We start from the raw sequence: 19,845 nt of genomic DNA, 5'->3' as shown, positions 1-19,845 counted from the left end.
ATTGTACTTGAAACAGTACGCATGAGAGAGTTTTCAGATAACAGTAAAACTCAATTACAGAGAGAGATCTTTTGGATAAAGAGAATTTAAACACTAATACCATAGGGACAAAAAGGATTGTATGGAACATAGTTTTTTTTAAATAAAATGATTGTTGATTATATGTATGTTCTTCATGACAACCTGATGGTCTAACAGCTTCACCATTAGTATTTAATTTTGTGGTTGATTTTTTCAAACAGGACTGGTAGTGTAACTTGGGAGGTTCTCTCCTTCATAGATTTTTTATTTTATTTTAGAATGTGCTTCTTAGATCATTCATATTCATTCACTCAGGATTCCAGGAGTCTCCAACCTTTTCTGTAGTGAGAGCTACTTCTGATCAGTGAAAATCACTGTGAGCTACTGAAGGCCAAGGCACTTGTGCAGTGTTACTAGACACGCCCCACCAAGATCACTTACTAAGGGCCTCATTGTGAGTCTGGCATTCCATGGCGGAGATGCCAAGGTGGAACCGCCGCCACCGCCAGGCTGCTGCCACCAGACAGCCTGGCGGTCTTGGCATTTCAAATCGGCCAAGACAGCCCTGCAAACAGCGCTGCCCTGCGGATTATGAGTCCCATTCTGCCAGTCTTTTCTGCGTGGTTTATACTGCTTGGGAAAGGCTGGGGAATGGGTGACTCAGGGTCCCCATGGGCCCCCTGCGCTGCCCATGCACATGCACATGCACATGCATATGAATGGGATATATGTAAATAGGTGAAAAAGAGTCTGTGTCATATGTACTTGTGGCACAAGACATACCTTTCCCGTATATATGGAACCATTACATGTATAACACAAGCATACAAACAGTTTTTTTTCATGGGAGAATTTAGTTAGAGAATTTTAAACTGCATAATAATGTTCTGCAAAAATATTTGTAATATGGAACACTTTTCCGCACTTTTAAAATTTCAAAGTGTTGCATTTATAAACATCAGGCATCGCCCAGTTGCCAGTTGGTTCAGTCCTTCAATACCCCTCTCCTCTCAGATCCAGTCCATTTCCAATCTTCTTTAGATACAGAACATGTTTTGAGGAGGGTGCCTTGGTGTGCCACATTTATGGTTGCCACAAGGTAGTGCGTAGGGGTGACTCCTGGCTCCTTCCTAAGCATTGGGGCAAAAGTACCTAGGGGTAACCCTTGGCATTTCCTAAATGTTCCTGTTTGCCCTATTGCAAACAATCCCAAGATGCTCCTCAATCCTGAAATCTAAGATGGGGAGGCTTGTTCTCAATTGTGCAGAGCCTTGGTACCCACTCAGAGATATGCCATTGAAATGAGCAGCCCCCTCCTCTGTTGTAACTCAAAGCCGGTTCTGGAGGTAGGTTATCTACTACTGGGCTTGAATCCCGTCTGGCTAATGTGTCCTTGAGGACAAATACTTTCCCTTCTTCAGGTCACTAGTGTCCTATTAAGTTTAAAAGAGCCATTACTTGTGATAGATTGCAGAGCATTCGAAGTATTCTCAATTTGAAAAAGTGAGCAGTGTGATTACAACCTGATAAATTTCCTTGTGTGACCTCTTTTATATTCCTAATCCCCTTTTGCCCAGTTTGCCATAAATACTGAGACATGTTCGGTATTGTTAACAGTGGAGAAGGCAGATATGTTCAACTTGGTTTCGGTAACACTATTCAGAACTGCAGGTTAGTATTCTAAGGATGATTTGATGCTGACAATCTGTGACCCAGCAAGGAGTCAGGTGCAATTTACTTTTTTCTGAGGTGTAGAAAAAATCCTTGCAGCCTGTAGACTCTTCTTTCAGGCAGAGATGTGTGCATGTGTCTGCATCAGGGGAAGGAGCTAAGAACAATTCCAAACAGTTATTGGGTGTTTCACTTGGCACAGACGTATGTGCATGTTTGTGTCTGCACTTCAGCAAGGAAGCTGTGAAAAAATATAAGCAGTATAATGGCACCTCCCTGGGGCACAGGAGTTTGAGTGTGTGTGTGTGCGTGTGTCTATGCACTAGCAAAGTGGCAGTCATGGGTCAGATTTTTTAATGGGGCAAAGAATTAATCCAAACAGTATCATAGAAAGTTTCATAGCTTCTTACTTGGGGTGCACATGTTTTTGTATGTACCTCCGCAAGGAGCCAATACATCGTTTGGATATTTTTGAGCTGAAGAAAAAATCCAAACACAATGTAGCACTTTGCAGTGGTGCAAAACTGTATGTCTGTGTCCAAAAAATAAGTTAGACACTGTTTTGATTTTTTCTAAGGCTAAAGAAAATTCACATAGCATGTGCTTCCTTGATGCAGAAGAGACACACAGAGCCTTCCTTTCCCAATGCTTCTCTTGGATGAGGACTGGGAGGAGAAATAGCTCTCAAACTGAATCATTAAGAAAGGGTGTAGGAACTATTAAAATCCATCCCATCAACTTCCCACCTCCTATTGCTTTCTTCTGTTTGTGACGTGGTAGGGGAGGTAGGAGGGACAGAGTGTGCACGTTCTGGGTTTCACAAACAGAAATATATTACTTAACCTGACAGACATGGATAGGAAGACGCAGGGGGCAGTAACGACTGCCATTAGCTTCTTCCGTCTAGTGCAACCTATCAGGTTGATCCTTGGATGAACCTGGAAGGGCCAAATAACCTTCTCACGCCCATCCAATATACATAAAGTTGCTAGTGATGTCACTCACATATTAATTAGGTGACCCATGTGCATGAAGGCTTAAGGACATCCTTTGCATGAAACTTCTCATAAGTTCACTCATGTAGCCTGGTGGTGGCAGTATACAGTGTTGTGGAATTATTCTAGGGCTACCAGGTCTTTTCACCTATGTCACATGAATAGGAACCTAGTGGTCCATTCACATAACGTTCAGCTGCTAACATTGAACCGGGAAACCTATTGCTGAGATTTTGTGAGCATGGATGTGTGAATCCCTGGTTCACAGCCAAGTCACTTGCCAAAGGTTGCTCAATCAACTTGTCCACCTGAAGTCTGGCTCAGCATAGCTCCATGGCTCTCGCTGTGTACCTGACCAAGTTCAGCTTGACCACAGCACTTCATAACCTGTGCCCATGTGGTCCCTGTCAGAACAAAAATAAAATCCTGCAAAGCTGCAGCACCCAATCGGGGTGCCCCCACCATCCTCTCTTAGTAGCTAGCCTGGCATTGTCTAACAAGGGGCTATGCCACTCTGAAGCATGAGGCAGATGCTTGGAGGAACTCTGTTCCAAAGTATTGTCTGGCTACTGTGGGACAGAAGGTCTAAGCGCTTGATTGGGCTTCTGCCACCATATTCACAAAGCACTTTGAAGCTGTGGTGTTACCACTGGAGACTCATGCCTTGAGAACAGTACTCAGAGATCACTGAAATCCAGGGGCGGCTCCTCCATGAGAGAGTAGGAGCCTCCCCCCGCTTAAATTCCCCTCAGAAAAGCTCCAGAGATGACAATTGTAATGGTAATGAAGTTAATCCATTGCCATTTTTTTTTGCGTCAACCCTTCCTGAACCAAGTGTCGGGCGAGGCCTGCTGAGTGGCAGCATTGGTGGGCTAGCTGTGCACTCGTTTATAGTGCGCATGTCACTTTGACTGTCCGTCTTGTGACAGCCAGCCTGACATGCGCACTATAAACCTCCCGTTGAGAGCCTGCACAGGCTCCAGTGTCCCCGGGAGCGCCGAGAGAGGCTACTTATTTCAATTCTGGTGCTTCTCAAAATGCTGGTCAACAGCATGAGACTATTGCCATGACTGGTTAAGGGAGGTAGCTGGGGTGCAAAACATGACGTCACGAGAAGAAGAGGACCAGAGCGAGGAGGATGTGGCTACAGCAGGTATGGTAAGTAACGTTTTACCTATTTAATGTATGTATTTATTGAATTGTGTTATGCATTTATTATATGCACCCATCCATTTGCACGCCTCTCCAATAGCTATACTTGCCAGTTGCCACTGCTGAAGTCCAAGAAGGACCCAGCATGACTATCAGCATGACTCACCAGAGTGGTGGTATAGGACCTGGCAAGACCAAGAGGCCCACCTGCTGCCAAGGACCAGTGATGCACGGAAGTATTCATTGTCAGAAGCCAGACACTCCTTCCGCTCCTATCAAGGACTCTTCGGCCTGAATGGTTCTGCTGCAAGCCCTGACCAAGGCCCAGTATATCTCTTGTGAGCTTGTCTGCAAGGGAAATGCCTACCATATTCCTATGGGCTACCCAGCCTTTGGAGATTGTGTACTTGTCTTTTTTTCCAAAGAGAACCACTGGGCTGGACATTGTTATGTTATATGTAAATCCTGCAATCAAATGCAGGGGTATGCTGGGGCTGAGCAGGTGTGTATGCGTAGGCCTGCCTGGGGTAGGTTGGCTAATTGAAAATCGAGGTCTTCAGCTTCTTGCGAAATTCAAGAATTGAGACGGAGACTCTGATGTAGAGTGGAATGTGTCAAATGCTGCACAGAGGTTGAGGAGAATAAATACCGCAGTGTCTCCTCTGCCAAAGATCATGTGAACGTCGTCTGTGAAGTTGGGACTGATTCCAGAGTGTGTGGCATCGAAGAGCTGGTGGTTGACTGCAGAGGTGGTTGGTAAACTATCAGTTGATCAGTTACTCTAAGACCTTGGCCAGATATGGCAGGAAGGAGACGGATCTGTATTTGAAGAGAGTGGCTAGGTCAGCAGATGGTTCCTTGAGCAGGAGTGTAACTGGTGTGTTCCTAAGTGTCCAGGGATTTGTTGGCGCTGATGGAGGCATTGCGGATGGGTGTTAGTGCCTCACTAATCAGTAGAGGGAGGTCCTTTGTTGCAAACATGGTGAGGTCTGGAATCAGATGGGACCCCTGAGTAGATGGTCTTCATAGTGGCAGTTTTTTGACACTGGCACAAGGTCAGGGTTTATTCTTTGGCTGTCATGGGAAGTTGAGATGCAGTGGTGACAGGGTCTGATTGAAAGTCAAAATTGGCATATATAGAGATGATTTAATTGCAGAAGAATGCTGAGAGCTTGTTGTAAAGTTCTTGTGAGTGCATGATGTTGCTGGAGGTGGCAGGAAGTGCAGTTAAACCTTTAATGATGGCAAATACTTCCTTGCTGCACTTTGAGTTGGCATCAATACAATCTGCTTCTTAGGGGGAATTTAAATTTAAATACATATTTATCTATTGTGTCTTGACTTGTTCTGCATTTGCCCTTTAGTTGATTACAATGGCATTTAACCTGCCTGAGTTCCTCTGTGTTCCAGCTGGCCTAGGGTTAGGCTCTTTTCAGTGGGTTGCACTTAAGGAGAGCCAAGATGTTGGGACATGCAGTGATCCAAACATTGAGCTTCATCATGGCTATCGGCAAGTTGCTGGAGTGACTACGCTTGAATGCGGAGAGGGTGGAAGCCAAGTCCTTTTCTGTGATGCTTTTCCAGCTGCGGCAGGTGGGTCTGGTGGTGGTAGGTTGGTGGTGGAGCAGGATGGGTATGCTAAAACTGACAACGGTAAGGTCTGTCTAAATCATAGTTGCTGGTTTGTCGACACTGATGAGAAAACTGGGCCCAAGATGTCCGGTAGTGTAGGTGGGTTCAGTGATGCACTTAGGGCCACATGTACAACCCCAAGTTTTGCGACTCGCAATCTGCAACTCATTTGCGAGTCGCAAATTGCGAGCCGCAAAACCATATGTAGAACAGTGTCCTCTCACTATTTGCGATTCCCAAACGGGCTTGCAAATGACCTACCTCATTCATATTCATGAGGTAGCCCGCAATTTGCGACCCCATTGGGAATGGCTGCACTCACAGGGATGGTGGCCAGCTACAGACAGCAGACCACCATGTCTGTGACTGCTTTTAAATAAAGCTGTTTATCTTTTTTTTTAAATGCAGTCCGTTTTCCTTAAAGGAAAAAGTGATGCTTTTCAAAAACAAAACCAAAAGTTTTCTTTTGATTTTTTCAGAGCAGGCAGTGGTCTGTGGTCCCCTTCCCATTTGTGAATGGGTTAGCACCAATTTGAAAATGCGATTGTTTTGTGACCACATTCACAGGCACAAAACAATCCTACATCGCACTGCGACTCGCAATTAGGAAGGGAAAACCCCGCAAACCATTTTTGTGATTCAGTAAATAGATTACTGAATCGCACAAAACAGTCTGTAAATCACAAAAATGCTTTTTTCTCATCACAAACAGCCCGATTCTGTGAATTGGGCAGTTTGCGATGAGAAAAAAGCCTTGTACATGTGGCCCAAAGTGAGGCCGAGGTTTCTGAAATTTTCTAAAAGGATCATAAAGTGTGGGTTGGTGCAGCCTTTTAAGCTCTCCAAGGTGTTAGATTTTATGATGAGGGGTGTGATGAAGTCTGTGATGTCACTGGCAAAACTGGTGCTATGCCCTGGTGGTCTAAATATAAGTGTTCTGCCTAGGAGGAAGTTGGCTATCAGGCCTCAAAAAATCTACTCGTCCACTCACTGTGGCAAGTGACATTTTATCAGGCCGAACTACTATTAGGACCTACTGGTCCTTTCTGCCAAGTGAACTTGAGCTGGAAAGGAACAGGTATTCTGATCATTCAGAAATGAATGAGCATTAAAGATGCCTGTAAACCTTGTTTTATCTTGGCACAGGAAAGAGGTGTCAGTTTGTCTTTTTACTAGGTGCTGCTTGTCGTAGCCTGAACAATTATGTTTACTTTTTTTTCTCTTACTACAGTTAGATGATTTTGAAATGTGAGCTGTCTGACAATCAGTGTGAAACAAAAGGCTTTAAGACGTCAGTTTTCACATAACATACAACAATTAAACAGCTTGTAATTAAATAGTGCACATATTTCAACATATAACAAGAATTACTAATGTACCTTTTTGTAATTCAGAAGTGTGATGTAAAGATTTAAATAGCAGCAAAACAAATCAGAACACTTTACGTGGTGACGTCAAAATGACAAATATTTGCAGAAACTCGATTTTCAAACATTACTGTTTGTACACTATATAGTTTTATCAGTAAAACTGCACGTCACTTGGACATTTTGTGGCTATCTCAATGTAAACTGTGCTGTTTAGAAATGACAGTACACTACTACTTCATGCTGCAGTTACATATTCATTAAAAGTGATAATTTTGAACCATGATTAGAAAACAGTCTTGCCCCGCCTCAATGACAATCATGTTAATGAACTAAGAGCAGGGCCACCTGTATTATGTAGCAGTAGAGGTCCAAATTATGTGGAAGGGTTGAGTAAATTATGTGGCAAGAAAACGCAAATTATACAGCCTAATGCAGCACATTTTTCAATAATATTACTTCATTATTTTGTCATTTTTAAACTTGGTGACACAACTGGGCATTGCGTGCACCTCATTCATACCAATTTAGCACCCAAATTTAGCAATATGCAACAGAAAGGTAACCAGTTAAATTTTTCAAAGGGCCTTTCACTGTGTGGTAAGACATTGTCACATATTTAGTAACTTGTGAACTGTTTGAACTGTAAACAACATTTTGTTTGGTTAAAATCTGTAAATGATGAGGCAGATAATGGATTGTGTGGCAAATGTGGCAATGCTATAATTATGTGAAAATTACTGCGGCCACAAAATCGTAAAATTCCAGTGGCCCTGATTAAGAGGCAAGACAGGGGTCAAGTGTATCCTATATGAGGCTAGATTTGTATGATATAGAGAACAAACATCTAGTCTATTAAACAAGTGTTTTTGTACAGCAGACATGCTGCACTGACATATTTAAAAGTACTATCATATGTGATAACGAAGGAAATAGCGGCTCTGTGAATTAAAATATTTGCCCAGATTACATAATTTGAAGACAGTTTATGGGTCAAGAGCATTATAGTTTGGTCAATTAGATTATTTAGGTTACTAGACCTGGAGGTCTAGTTAAATGTTTATGATTTTTCGAGGCCTGGCTGTGATGCATATTTTGAATGTGAGGCGTTCCACGTAGCTGATGGGGCGTCTGTGTAAGTGGTGCAGCTGATAGTGTCTTAAAAAATGATGACACCTCTGCCTCTGGGTTTTGCTTGGTGATTTTCGAGCCAGCGGGGATGGCAGTAGCAATGTTATGTGCAGAGGTTAGTTGTACCATGTTGCTATTCACATTATTGAGCTGTTGTGTGTATTGCTGAGTGCTAAGCCTGTGTACCCCAACACTAACCTCTCTTAGAAGCCTGTGACTGCTTGCTTTTGTACCACTGAGAGTCAACTGTAGTTTACACTTTCGCTTTAAATTTGAAATACATTTTTTGATAATTAAAATATTTAAAATTTAATTAACATTATTGGAAGTATAAATTAGAAAACTAAACTTTTTCAAAAGTAACAAAAATATATATCATGCATTAAGAATTAATAAAAGTGATGTATAGAAGTAATTAAAAGTAGCTTATGTTACATTAATGTATACATTAAAAAATGGTTGTCGAAAATGTTTAAAATAACATCATAAATATGTTCCAATGAGGTTTTATTTTAAGTTATTTTTAATGGGAATGTGTTGCAGTACCAGGGGCTAGACATGTCAGTCCTGTACATTCTCCAGCTCAGAGATAGAGTCATTTACTGCTGTATGGGGCCTTGTTTTGGCTGTCATCACTTTAGAAGTGCAGTTTGTGAATAGCCCGTGAATACCATTGGGCATACACTTTAACCCCTAATTACTCCTCATTAGACTCCTTTACATTCAGCAGCAGTTATGCCCCTTTTTTCAACCAGCCCCCAGGCCCCTCCCACATTTACTACTAGATAGTAAACATACATGTATGAGGATCTCCCAATGGAAAAGATAGAAAAGGTGGATTGTAACACTCAAGGTTTGTAAATAGCATTTTATAGTACTTTAGTAGCACTTTTGTAATACTAGTAAATGTACTATAAAATGCAATTTGTGAATAGGCCCCTTAATGTTTACCTCACTTTGAATGTTGGTCAGATTATTTTGAACATGGCTGGTTTATAAACTGCCATATGCAGAGCGTTCATTATTATCATATAGGTCACCTAAACAACCAGTAAACCTGTGTTGCTGTAAAGAAACATCTTAATACTACAGTTCTTCAAAGAAGGCTATTGCAGTCTATACGAAATGAGGATTCTGTAACTCCCTTTATAGAAATAAAAATAGGAATAAACAAATGCAACATAATATTTGTAATCCTAAATGAATCATTCTTTTTTAAAACAAATAGGGGAAATAAGAGCTTGTAATCCTTACTGATTACTTTTTGTGTAAATGAACAAGTAAAAAGAATTCATAATCCTAATGGACTCTCCTGAAATAATGTTCAAGTAAGTGCAAAGTTTATAACTTTCAACAGCGTTGCACTAGAAAACTTCTCTGACTCCAGATTAGTCTTTCTTTGACTCCCAAGAATAAAAAATTATGAGGTTTCCAAACATCTGACAACAAGGTCCTGGCTGCACCAAATACATCTCATGAGAAGCCAGCAAAGTTGCTATGGATCAAGAGAAACCTATAATATAAGCATTATAAGATGGCCACCACTATTTACAAGTCTTTTGAGAGAGCTGGGTTTTCATGTGTCACATAGTCCTTCTTGTCTTCACTCATGTTTAGCATAGTGTGTCCATTGCAGTTGTGAATCCTACTTTCCTACTTTCAGGCAGCAACCACACTTCATGCACCTTACTAAGTCCTGAAGACTCAAGTTCAGGAGGTTTGATTTAAGGGTGCCTAATCCGTGATGACATGAACTCAGCATGCATAAACATTAAAGCCCCAGTAATAATGTTACCAACATTTCTACAGAAAGCTTCTTAGACTGTAAGATGCCCTACTATACTATTTAATTGGTATGATCACATTATAAATTCCTGAGTGTGCCATGTTTACATACTGTGAGTGTGTTTTTGTAAGACACTATGCATGCTCTATCTTAATATTCCATGCACACAGATGCCACTTCTCTCATCAATACAATGTTCCCTGTACCCTCTGCATTTCAGCTTTCTGGTTAGTTGAATGGACTTTGAAAACAACTATTTTGCAGACTAAGATTTACAAATATGTTAATGTTTTCACTCATCCATCCATTTCTCCATCCATCCATCCATTAATTGAGAAATTGTCCAGTAAGCACTGAGTGATAGATTCCATTCTATGTAGCACTATTTTTTTAAAATTTGGGATTATACTAGAGGGGTTATTTTATCAAAGGATGGATGAGCCTCTCTTTGACTGGATTGTAGATCCAAGAACAGCATGTTTAGTGTGATGTCTGTGAAGACCAAATACTACACAATTTCCCTGCTTCTTAATTAGCAAATACCATCAGACACAACTCGGGCATTGAACACAAAATTCCACAAAATGGCACTCTTGGCCAGTAGATCACCTTAGATAGGAGGTACTTGCAATCACCATGGAAAGTGTAGGCTTGGTCATCAAATGTTACTATGTGCGATCCTCCTGTAAATGAGCATTTTCCGGAGCAGGATTTTTCAGTGCAGGACCACTGGCCAGCATCACAAGTACTAGAAGAAAGAAGCATTGTATGTTAATGGAACTGTACTAGTCCATAGCTACCTTGAGAACAAAAAAATCATCAAAGTCCCCTCAAGACTAACCCCTTCTAGTATGCTTGCTAACATTGTGTAACATTTGGCTTAAATGTGTCACAGGTATCTATTTGGGACCTCTATACTACTTTACACCTGGCCCTTCTGTGAGAGACTGAGAGAGTTAAAGCCAAATTACAAAGCAATGGCTAATCAGATCCATTTCTTTGGACAGGAGAGGGCAAGAACAGTGAAAAGGTTTATGTAAAGTTCTGAAATCATTTTTGTGCAGCAGAAGTCCTGCTCTTCAGTGGCCCACAAAAGGTATGATCTGCAGGGGAGGCGAGATAGTTCATTAATTAGATGAAATAATAGTTTTCTAATAGAGAGATCTCTGGAGCTAGCAAAATCAAAGGTGTTCCGATGATCACTCTGTTCCACTTTCAAAATAGTGAAGTCATAATTAATTTATCTCAGTAAAAAACACATTGGGATTCCCCGCCTTTTGTTATTAACACCCTTTTTCTCAAACATAATGTGTAGACAAGCACTGTGAGAAACTTAAAAACTGAAATAAATCAGTCTGAACCTAGTAGGTTTAGAACTCCAGTTAGTTGCCACTGTCCTAGCTACACATATCTATGTTTCCCATGTAGAAGACCTTACAGCCACTTTTATTCAATATGGCCAGTTTGAAAAAAACTGAAGTTTCATCCATTGATGTTAGCACATTTTACAAGTCACAGGTAGATTTTGGTACCTAGTATGTGAATCGTATTAGCACTGTTCAGCAAACATCTTTGAGAACCTAAGATTCACTGTCTCCTCTCATGAATGACGCATAGGGATTACAAATATGGACACCAGATATCCTTAAAAAGCATAAAATACTGTCAAAATGTCATCTTGTTGATTGTGCTGAATATCCGTGCAATTACACTACAATAAAAAAAAACATATCGGTAAACACCCTTCTTCAGAACAAAAAGCTTAAAGTTGTTGTCATGGTTTCCCTACCTTTACTCACGTAGGGAATGGGTCAGAGGAAGTCAATGTTTCAGATTCAGTATTACAGGTAGAAACCCGGGTTAATCCTACTCATGTAATAGAAAGTCTTTGTTTTATCAGATAGTTAAATTATTCACTGCCTATCACGCCAGTCATTTTAAAGTACTTGCAGTATTAATTAAGGGTGTGGTAAATAATCCTTTGGCTGTCCAAGGTGTACAAATTTCACAATTTTTTCCCTTCACACAAGTTCACCTGCAGCTAAAGAATGCTCCTACTAGAATTAGATTTTATGTTTTTTTTACTGTCACAAACTAGACTGTTACTATGGCTTTTCACCCGCTATTCTTTAAATGTGATAAAGTTTGCAGAAGTGAGTTCTATACCTTCGTCCATCTTTCCTCCTTATTGTAGGAAACTACCCTCTTTCTTGGTATAGTTAACCTCTTTTTCTGCCTGATGTCAGTGTATTTGACTGCGTTCACTGGGATCCTGCTAACCAGGACCCCAGTGATTATGCTCTCTCTCCCAAAATTCTGTATTTTATCCCACAATGGGCACACTGGTGCCCCATTATAAGTCCATAGTATATGGTACCTAGGTGCCCAGGGCATTAGGGTTCCAGGGAATCCCAATGAGCTGCAGCATAAATGTTGCCACCCATAGGGAGCCCAAGCGAAGGGTTCTGCAGGACTGCCATTGCAGCCTGCGTGAAAAGGTGCAAGCACCCTTTCACTGCCGCTTTTCACTGCACCAGCTCACTTATAAGTTACCCCTGTAGCAGGCCTTCTAGCCCAGCGGGCAGGGTGCAAAGTAAATGTGTATGAGGGCACCCCTGCACTAGCAGAGGTACACCCACAAACTCCAGGCCCATTTTCCCAGACTTTGTGAGTGGGGGGACACCATTTCACACATGTACTGGACATAGGTCAATACCTATGCCCAGCTACATAATGGTAACTCCAAACACAGGCATGTTTTGTATCAAACATGTTGGAATCATACCCTAATGCTTTTGCAAGCATTGGTTGTATGATCCCATTCACTCTGGGGGCTCCTTAGACGATCTCCAGTATTGCCATTACAGCCTTCTGAGGTTTTCTGGGCAGCCCAAGCTGCTGCCACCTCCCAGACAGGTTTCCTCCCTCCTGTTGCTTGGGAAGCTCAAGCCCAGGAAGGCATAACAAAGGATTTCCTTTGGGAGAGGGGTTTTACACCCTCTCCCTTTGGAAATAGGTAGACAGGCTTGGGAGGGGCAGCCTCCCCAAGCCACTGGTTATGCTTTGAAGGGCACATTTGGTGCCCACCTTGCATAAACCAGTCTACACTAGTTCCGGGACCCCCAGTCCCAGCTCTGGCGTGAAGCTGGACAAAGGAAAGTGGAGTGACCACTCCACTCTCCATCACCACCCCAGGGTTGGTGCTCACATCTCCTACAGTCCCTGGATTTTGCCATCTTGTATTCAAGGTTGGCAGAGAACTCAGGGAGCATCTTAGTGGCCAGTGCCAGCAAATGACATCAGAGCCCCCTCCTGATAGGTGGTCACCCAGCTAGGTGACCAATCCCCCTTTCAGGGCTATTTAGGGTCTCTCTCTTGGGTGGTTCCTCAGATTTGAGTTGCATGACTCCAGCAGGGTTCCTCTGAACCTCCACTTCAACTTCTGACTGAAGAAACTACATCTGGACTTCTGTGGGCTCTCTGTTTTGCTGAGGGTCCCCTCTGGCTCCCCCTTCTGGGTAGAGTCCACCTGGTCCTTCCTGGTCCGGGGCAGCTCCACTTTCAGCTAACAGCGGGTTTTGCATGTGCCAAGGCTTGTTGATGGAATCCAAAGATGCAAACCCAACTGCAATCCTCCTTCCAGCATTTGACATCACCTGCATCCTCCAGGAACTCAACTTTGTCTTCTTGGGTGCAGTACTGACCCTCCTTCCTCACTGTCGCCTCATCTCTTACACCTTCAGTCTGGTGGGTAGAGACTCCTGCCCTTCCTGGACTCTGCTGTGCTTGTTGGACTTGGTCTCCTTCTTCCACAGGTCCATGACTCCACTGTTGGTGTCTTGCAGAGTCTTCTGGGCTTTGCACTATTCTTCTTCTCTTCTAAGTGGGTGTTCTAGGGAATTTACAGTGATTTACTCCTGATTTCCTGGTCGCTGGGGGTGTTGTGGTACTTACCTTTAGCCTTTCCTAGTACTCCCAGCTCCTCTCTATGAACTCCACTTACCTAGGAGGGGGACCGAATCTCGCATTCTACTTTTTTAGTAAATGGATTGTGCTCCTCCAGGGCTATTTCTCTAGTGTGAATTTCAAAAATTGCAATGTTTTCTATGTCTATTTCTGCATACTACTGTATATAATTTGTGTATTACTTACCTCCTAAGGGAGTATAAACTCTATAGTATTTTTGGAATTTGTGTCATCAAAATAAAGTACCTTTATTTTTTTAACACTGAGTGTTTTCTTTCATGTGTGTAAGTGGTATTGCATGAGCTTTGCATGTCTCCTAGATAAGCCTTGGTTGCTTATCCACAGCTACCTCTAGAGAGACTGGCTTCAAGACACTGACTACACTACACTAATAAGGGACACCTGGAGCTGGTATAAGATGTAAGTACCTTGGGTACCAACCACACACCAGTCCAGCCTCCTATGTGCCGAGAAGTAGATAAAAAAGTTTGTTTTCTATGGGTCTCAGTTTGCCATCCATTGCTGAACAAATTGAAACTTCATGGTGTAGGTTGTGGAATTTGATAACATGTACACCAATAGCATACATTTTCATTCACCTAGTACCCACTCTGAAACATGTTTACCTTACTACATAGCTACAAACTACTGTAATATGTCAAAGTCCTAAACTGTCTTTCCTGTGCTGCTGTAGCTGTCTAGGCACTTGACACAGCTACCTGTTTAATTGTCAGTTTGATACAGCGCTCTATTGAAGTCATTTGGAGGGTGGTGGGTTGTGCAGAGATTCCAGTCTAAGAGGTTTATTCAGTAGCTCACACCTTTACTATCAGTGATGTCTTGTTTTAATATTACAAATGTTTTGTATTTATGATAGGCTTATCAATTATATTCCTTTCACGTTCTTTTAAAACATGAAGTAGCCAATGCATTCAAAGTTCTAGACTACTTTACAACTATCTAAATATATCATACTAATACATGCAATAAATTAAACACTAAATAACAAATAAGGTATTAAAAATAAGTGCAGTAACTAATAGAGCAATTAACAAATAAGACAAGAATGTCTAGACAAACACATAGTAAACAATTATTGCAATACATTATGATTGTCCACGGGGTTAGAATTAAGTATTTTTGTTTTTTTAATTGTATTTTCAGACATAATTTGAATAATAGAAGTAACATGTATTGGCAATGGGTCTTGACTTTATAATGAGAATGCTGAACTGTTGGTCTTGCTAATGTTTGTCTGCAGAATAGGTTTTAAAAAGTAAACAGAATGAAAACACTGAAGGACAAGCAAAGACATATATTATGGTATCTCAAACGTACACTGAATTCAACATTTACAATCTTTATAATGATATTGTTTCCTTATCAAATACATTTCCCTCAGAAAAAAAATGAACACATTCAAAAAGAATATGAAAGTGACAGTATGTAGAGTGGAACAGATGCCAATGCCTAATTTATTTTCTACACGCTTCAGCTACTGCTCCTCTACAGTATCCTAGGGAGCAGAGTTATGGGCATCCAGAAAAAGTGTCATTCTAAGTACACTTTTTTACCACAGAAAGCAGCTGAATGAGTTCAGCCGAGAGCCCTAGCCTCAGTGATAGAAAAGTATGAGTGCCAGCCTGTGTACTTTCATGCTATATATGGAATGCAGGAGGTAAATCAAAAACGCTCCTTTAAGTCTGCTCTTCAGTCAATCCCCAGCCATATTCTAGCAAAAATGTCCCTTTTGCTGGGCTTTTACAGAGATGCTGGAAGAGGTAGAGAACAACAGCAAACAGATTTGGTATCTATGTGAAGGATCATACATCAAAAGTGGGAGAGAGCTAAAACAAACACATGGACTATCATGGGATGCCAAATGGAAAAGAAAAAAGTAATTCTTTAAGTGTGAACAGTGAAAGGATACAAGTCAGCCAATCAAAGGGATCATAAAGAGGCTATGCTCAGGGGAGGGACAAACACAAGAAGACTAAGGAAAGCCATCGAATATGAAGAAGACCTGAGCAAAATTTAAATTATGACAGCTATGTGTGATACTTTAAATTCCTGACATTTGCCTGTAAGCAAATTTGGTTGGTGGTTGGGAGAGTTGATACCCTACTTAAGCAGAAACCAAAGTTCTTGTTAGGGTGAACACATGCAAACTCTAAATTGGCCTGTGCTCAACCCTCTAGTAGCTTGGCACCAAGGAACCAGGCTTAAATTAGTGGCAATGTGTAAAGTATGTATGCAGCACTGCAAAGAGTAACACAGTTAAAACACATCAGAAAAGAATCTTACACCAGATTTAGTAAAATAGAGTCAATTTTACTGAATAAAACAAGTCCTGAATGACAAAAATCAAATCAGTAGAACTGGAGAAAATAGCACTAAAAGGCACAAAGCACCAACTGTTCTTATCAGGTCCTGCCAGGGGGTGATAAAATCACAAGTTCAGGCTGACCAAGATGGAGCGAGAGATAGGCCCACTGAATGAGAGTACTTTAATTCCTGGTTGAGGAACATTGCAAGGTCCCTCGCCTAGGATCCCAAACATAGCAAAGGTGACGCGTTGGTTCCGAGGAGCTGCGGAGGTGCTATGCAAGATCCTGTACCTTCCCCGAGGATCCTATTAACGTGGGCTTGCAATGCGAAGTCTGGCATTGAGGATGCATTGTGCAGTCAAGGCAATGCGTCGGTTCTGAGGAGCTGTGAGACAGCGATGAAAGAACCTGAGCAGTTGTTGAGGCTGCTGTTGACGAGCGATTTGCAATGCGAGGGACTTCATCTGGAAAGTTTCACACAGGTTGTGGTTCTGATGTGGGCTGTTAAGCTGATGTAGCATCCTTGCATAGGGAGAACCTTTGCAAGCCTGCTGCATTAATTCTGCTCAAGATTGTGCCAGGAACAAAGGAGATGCATTTTTTCTGCTGTATCCAAAGATTGGCTGGAAGAGCACCTTCAGGCCCACTTCCAAGGGTCCATGAGTGGGGTGGCACCACTTGGCTCCAGTAGTACTCAGAGATGGGAGAGTCATGGTGCTTGGTTCAAGGTTGTGGAAACCTTTTGCCCTGAGGCTCTAGTCAGAAGGCCAACCCAAATAGCCCCTGGAGTCACTTTGGAGTCCTGGGTTTAACAGATGCAGGTCCAGTCCTTCTCAGCCAAGCAAGAGGGCAGCAGGTCAGCATAGCAGGGCAGCAGTCCCTCAAAGCAGCAGTCCAGCAGGGTGGCAGTTTTTTCAGCAGCACAGCAGCCTTTCTTCCTGACAGAGTATCCACAGGTCCAGAAATGTACTGAAAAGGTGGTGTCTGATGTCCACTAGTTAGATCTAGTGACCTTCCTCTGGAAGGTGGGAGAAGCTTCTACAAATTCTCTTTAAAGTACATAAGCTTCTTGCTTTCGCTGCTCTGTTTGTGTTGAGGCAGGGCACAGCATCTACAAGCTTAAGTAGGGCTGTGCCAAGCTCCACCCTCCCGTCCTGCCAGTGATGGCCCATCCAGGCACACCTAAGCTCTCTATTGTGTGTGGCTGTCTAGGAAGAATACACAGAGCCTAACTGTCAGCTCCCCCAGTCATGTGAAATGGCTAAAGCATGCCAATACCAACTTCCTAAAAGTGGCATTTTCAGCATTGTAATGTAAAATCTAACTTCGTCATGAGAGAGGATTTGTTATTACAATTCCAAAGACACCAAACATGAGTTGCTTACTTGCTCCCATTTGGAAATTATAACTTATTAAATGTAAAAAAGGTAACTCCAATGTTAGTGTATGGGAGAGGTAGTGCTGTAGTGAAAAATACATTTAAGAGTTTTTCACTACCAGGAGAAATAAAACTTAGAAGTTCATATTCGACTTTTTGAAAACACTGCACCCAGCCTTCTGGGATGTCCATGGCCTACCTTAGTGGTGATTTATATGTAGGTTTGGACCTGGCAAAGGGTTTATTTTGACAGGTCGAAATTAAAGCTCAGAATTGAACACATACAGGCTGCTGACATGTTTAAAGGGCTACTTTTGTGGGCGGCACAATTAGTGCTGCAGGCCCACGAGCACCATTTAATTTACTAGCCCTGGTTACATGTAGTACAACTTCCAAGAAAACTAAATATGCCAATTAAGGGATAAGCCAATGTTATCATGTTTCAAAGAGTAAGCACACACACTTTAGCAATTGTTAGCAGAGTGCTAATGCCAACAAAAAAGAGATCAACAAAAATAAGGAAGGTGAAACGTTTGGGGGAAAACCATCCTAAGGCTGACAGGTCTAACAACACCTTTATGTTTCCTTGCAAAAACTGCATGTCATTCATAGCAAAAAAGGTACAGCAATTTATCATTCGCTGTAAAAATTCGCCGGAAATGTGTGTAAGCCACAGGGCACAAGGTGCTGTTGTTCATAATGCATTTGCTTTTTTGCGCTATTTGTACAGTGCAAGCCTCATGTTTCAAATTGATGTGAGGATGCATTCAATGCTACAATATAGCATGAAATGATAGATTTGTATTTGGCTTGTTTTATGTGTCCTCATTTCTGTATTGTAGAATGTCCTTGAGGTATTATGATGGACAAATGTAATGCAGAAGTAGATTTTTCTGAGTCAGTCATTTATCCCCTAAGTGGTTTGTTCTCACTGGGTCCTGCGGTAAACAAACAAGTGACCCTGTTTTAAGAAAGCACTTACACTACTTAGTAATCAAATATGAATCCAAGCGTTCATTCATACATACTGATATACAGTGGAGATTCTGCCCCCAGGGTAGACTAAAAGGTACGACTTTGAATACCAAAAAGTCGTAATGTTAGACTTTCGGTCTAATTTTACCTTTGTGAATCGGGCCCTGAGTGACCTTCATATATGCTTCAGGAATCACAATTCATCAATAATTAATCAGAAACTTGACCAGTCTGTATCCAATCAATTTAACTTTGTGGATTATTTGCTATCAGATTTGAAGATTTTCCTTGGTGAAACATGTCTTACAGGAATAACTGTTGGACTACTGCAAAAGCGTCTGGGTGCAGCATTTAAAATCACTGTATCCAGATAGAGTGAATATCATTTGAACATCATTGAAAATAACACTTGGATACTTGGATATTGCATTTCTCAAGAGATCTCAGGACTGCATTGATTTCCCATTCCAAACTGATTCTTTACACAAGATACCTTTTGAAAATCCATCAGTGTCAGCTTTGTAGTCACTGGGAGAATAACCTAGTACTACCTGAGGAACATGTAAGTGGAAAAGTTGAAGTGGAAATATATATTTTTGTTCTTTGATGAGTCCATCTGTCTATCTTCGAAATCAGAAACAAATTACACAAACAGGTTGACACACCGAAGAACAAAAATGTATTTCCACTACACATTTCAGGTCCAAAAGGTTAAAATGATTGGCTACAGCCTGGCCAAGTTTCTTATACGTTATTGCTCATCTTATTATTTCTGATTTGTGAATATATATTATCTCAAAGAAATAAAGGGTAAAGTTACTTTGTAATTTGGTCATAAATTCAAATAAACTAAAACATACACTGAAATTCATCAGTTTTAAAGTAACTATAATTTGGACCCCGCTATGTACAGTGTTGACATTGATGATGTAATTTCAGATTTCATCAGTGATGTTATCAATGATGTCATAGAAGGTGTCATGAGTGATGTATTATGTGAGTTTATAAGTAGAGCACAGCAATGGCATGAGATATAGTCACATCTTCTATATATAATGGGTACATTTTCAGTGGTTGAGTTTAAAATGTTATGTTTAACTGACCTTTTTTAGAAAAACATTTGTTAAAAAAAAAATGTTTTTGGCACCAGGGTGGTTCCTCCGGGACCAACGCCACCAGGCCTAGTATCCCTAAACTGCCCCCTATATGTTTTTTTCAGGACACGGCAACTGAGTCCCCTAACCCTAAAATAAATGTCCTGTATGCTGTAAAATGTAAAACAAGTAGACTATATTCTATGGCACTTGTAATGCAGTGGATGAGATACCTTCAACATTTTGCTGGGGTATCCCATCTGTCAAGTTCTGAATAATGACGTATGTTTTTGGGTCAGCTGGCTGACTGCTGGCTGGGTGACTGCTGAGTTCTAAGCTCTTGCCCCCCA

At 41.4% G+C, this 19,845-nt stretch overlaps 1 protein-coding gene across 1 annotated transcript in view; it reads right to left on the bottom strand.

The window, feature by feature from the left end:
- LOC138284401 (mucin-5B-like) overlaps nt 1–19,845 on the bottom strand; it is a 1,991,087-nt gene that overhangs the window by 1,393,305 nt on the left and 577,937 nt on the right. Inside the window, exon 9 of the mRNA XM_069223138.1 lies at nt 10,365–10,503. Within this exon, the coding sequence (XP_069079239.1) occupies nt 10,365–10,503 (139 nt within the window). The remainder of the gene's footprint in view (nt 1–10,364; nt 10,504–19,845) is intronic.

The sequence above is a fragment of the Pleurodeles waltl genome, chromosome 3_1 (assembly GCF_031143425.1).
Source record: "Pleurodeles waltl isolate 20211129_DDA chromosome 3_1, aPleWal1.hap1.20221129, whole genome shotgun sequence".
NCBI classification, from domain to species: domain Eukaryota; kingdom Metazoa; phylum Chordata; class Amphibia; order Caudata; family Salamandridae; genus Pleurodeles; species Pleurodeles waltl.
The sequence above is the reverse complement of the archived record's forward strand: the minus strand, read 5'-3'. Positions and strand labels throughout refer to the sequence as shown.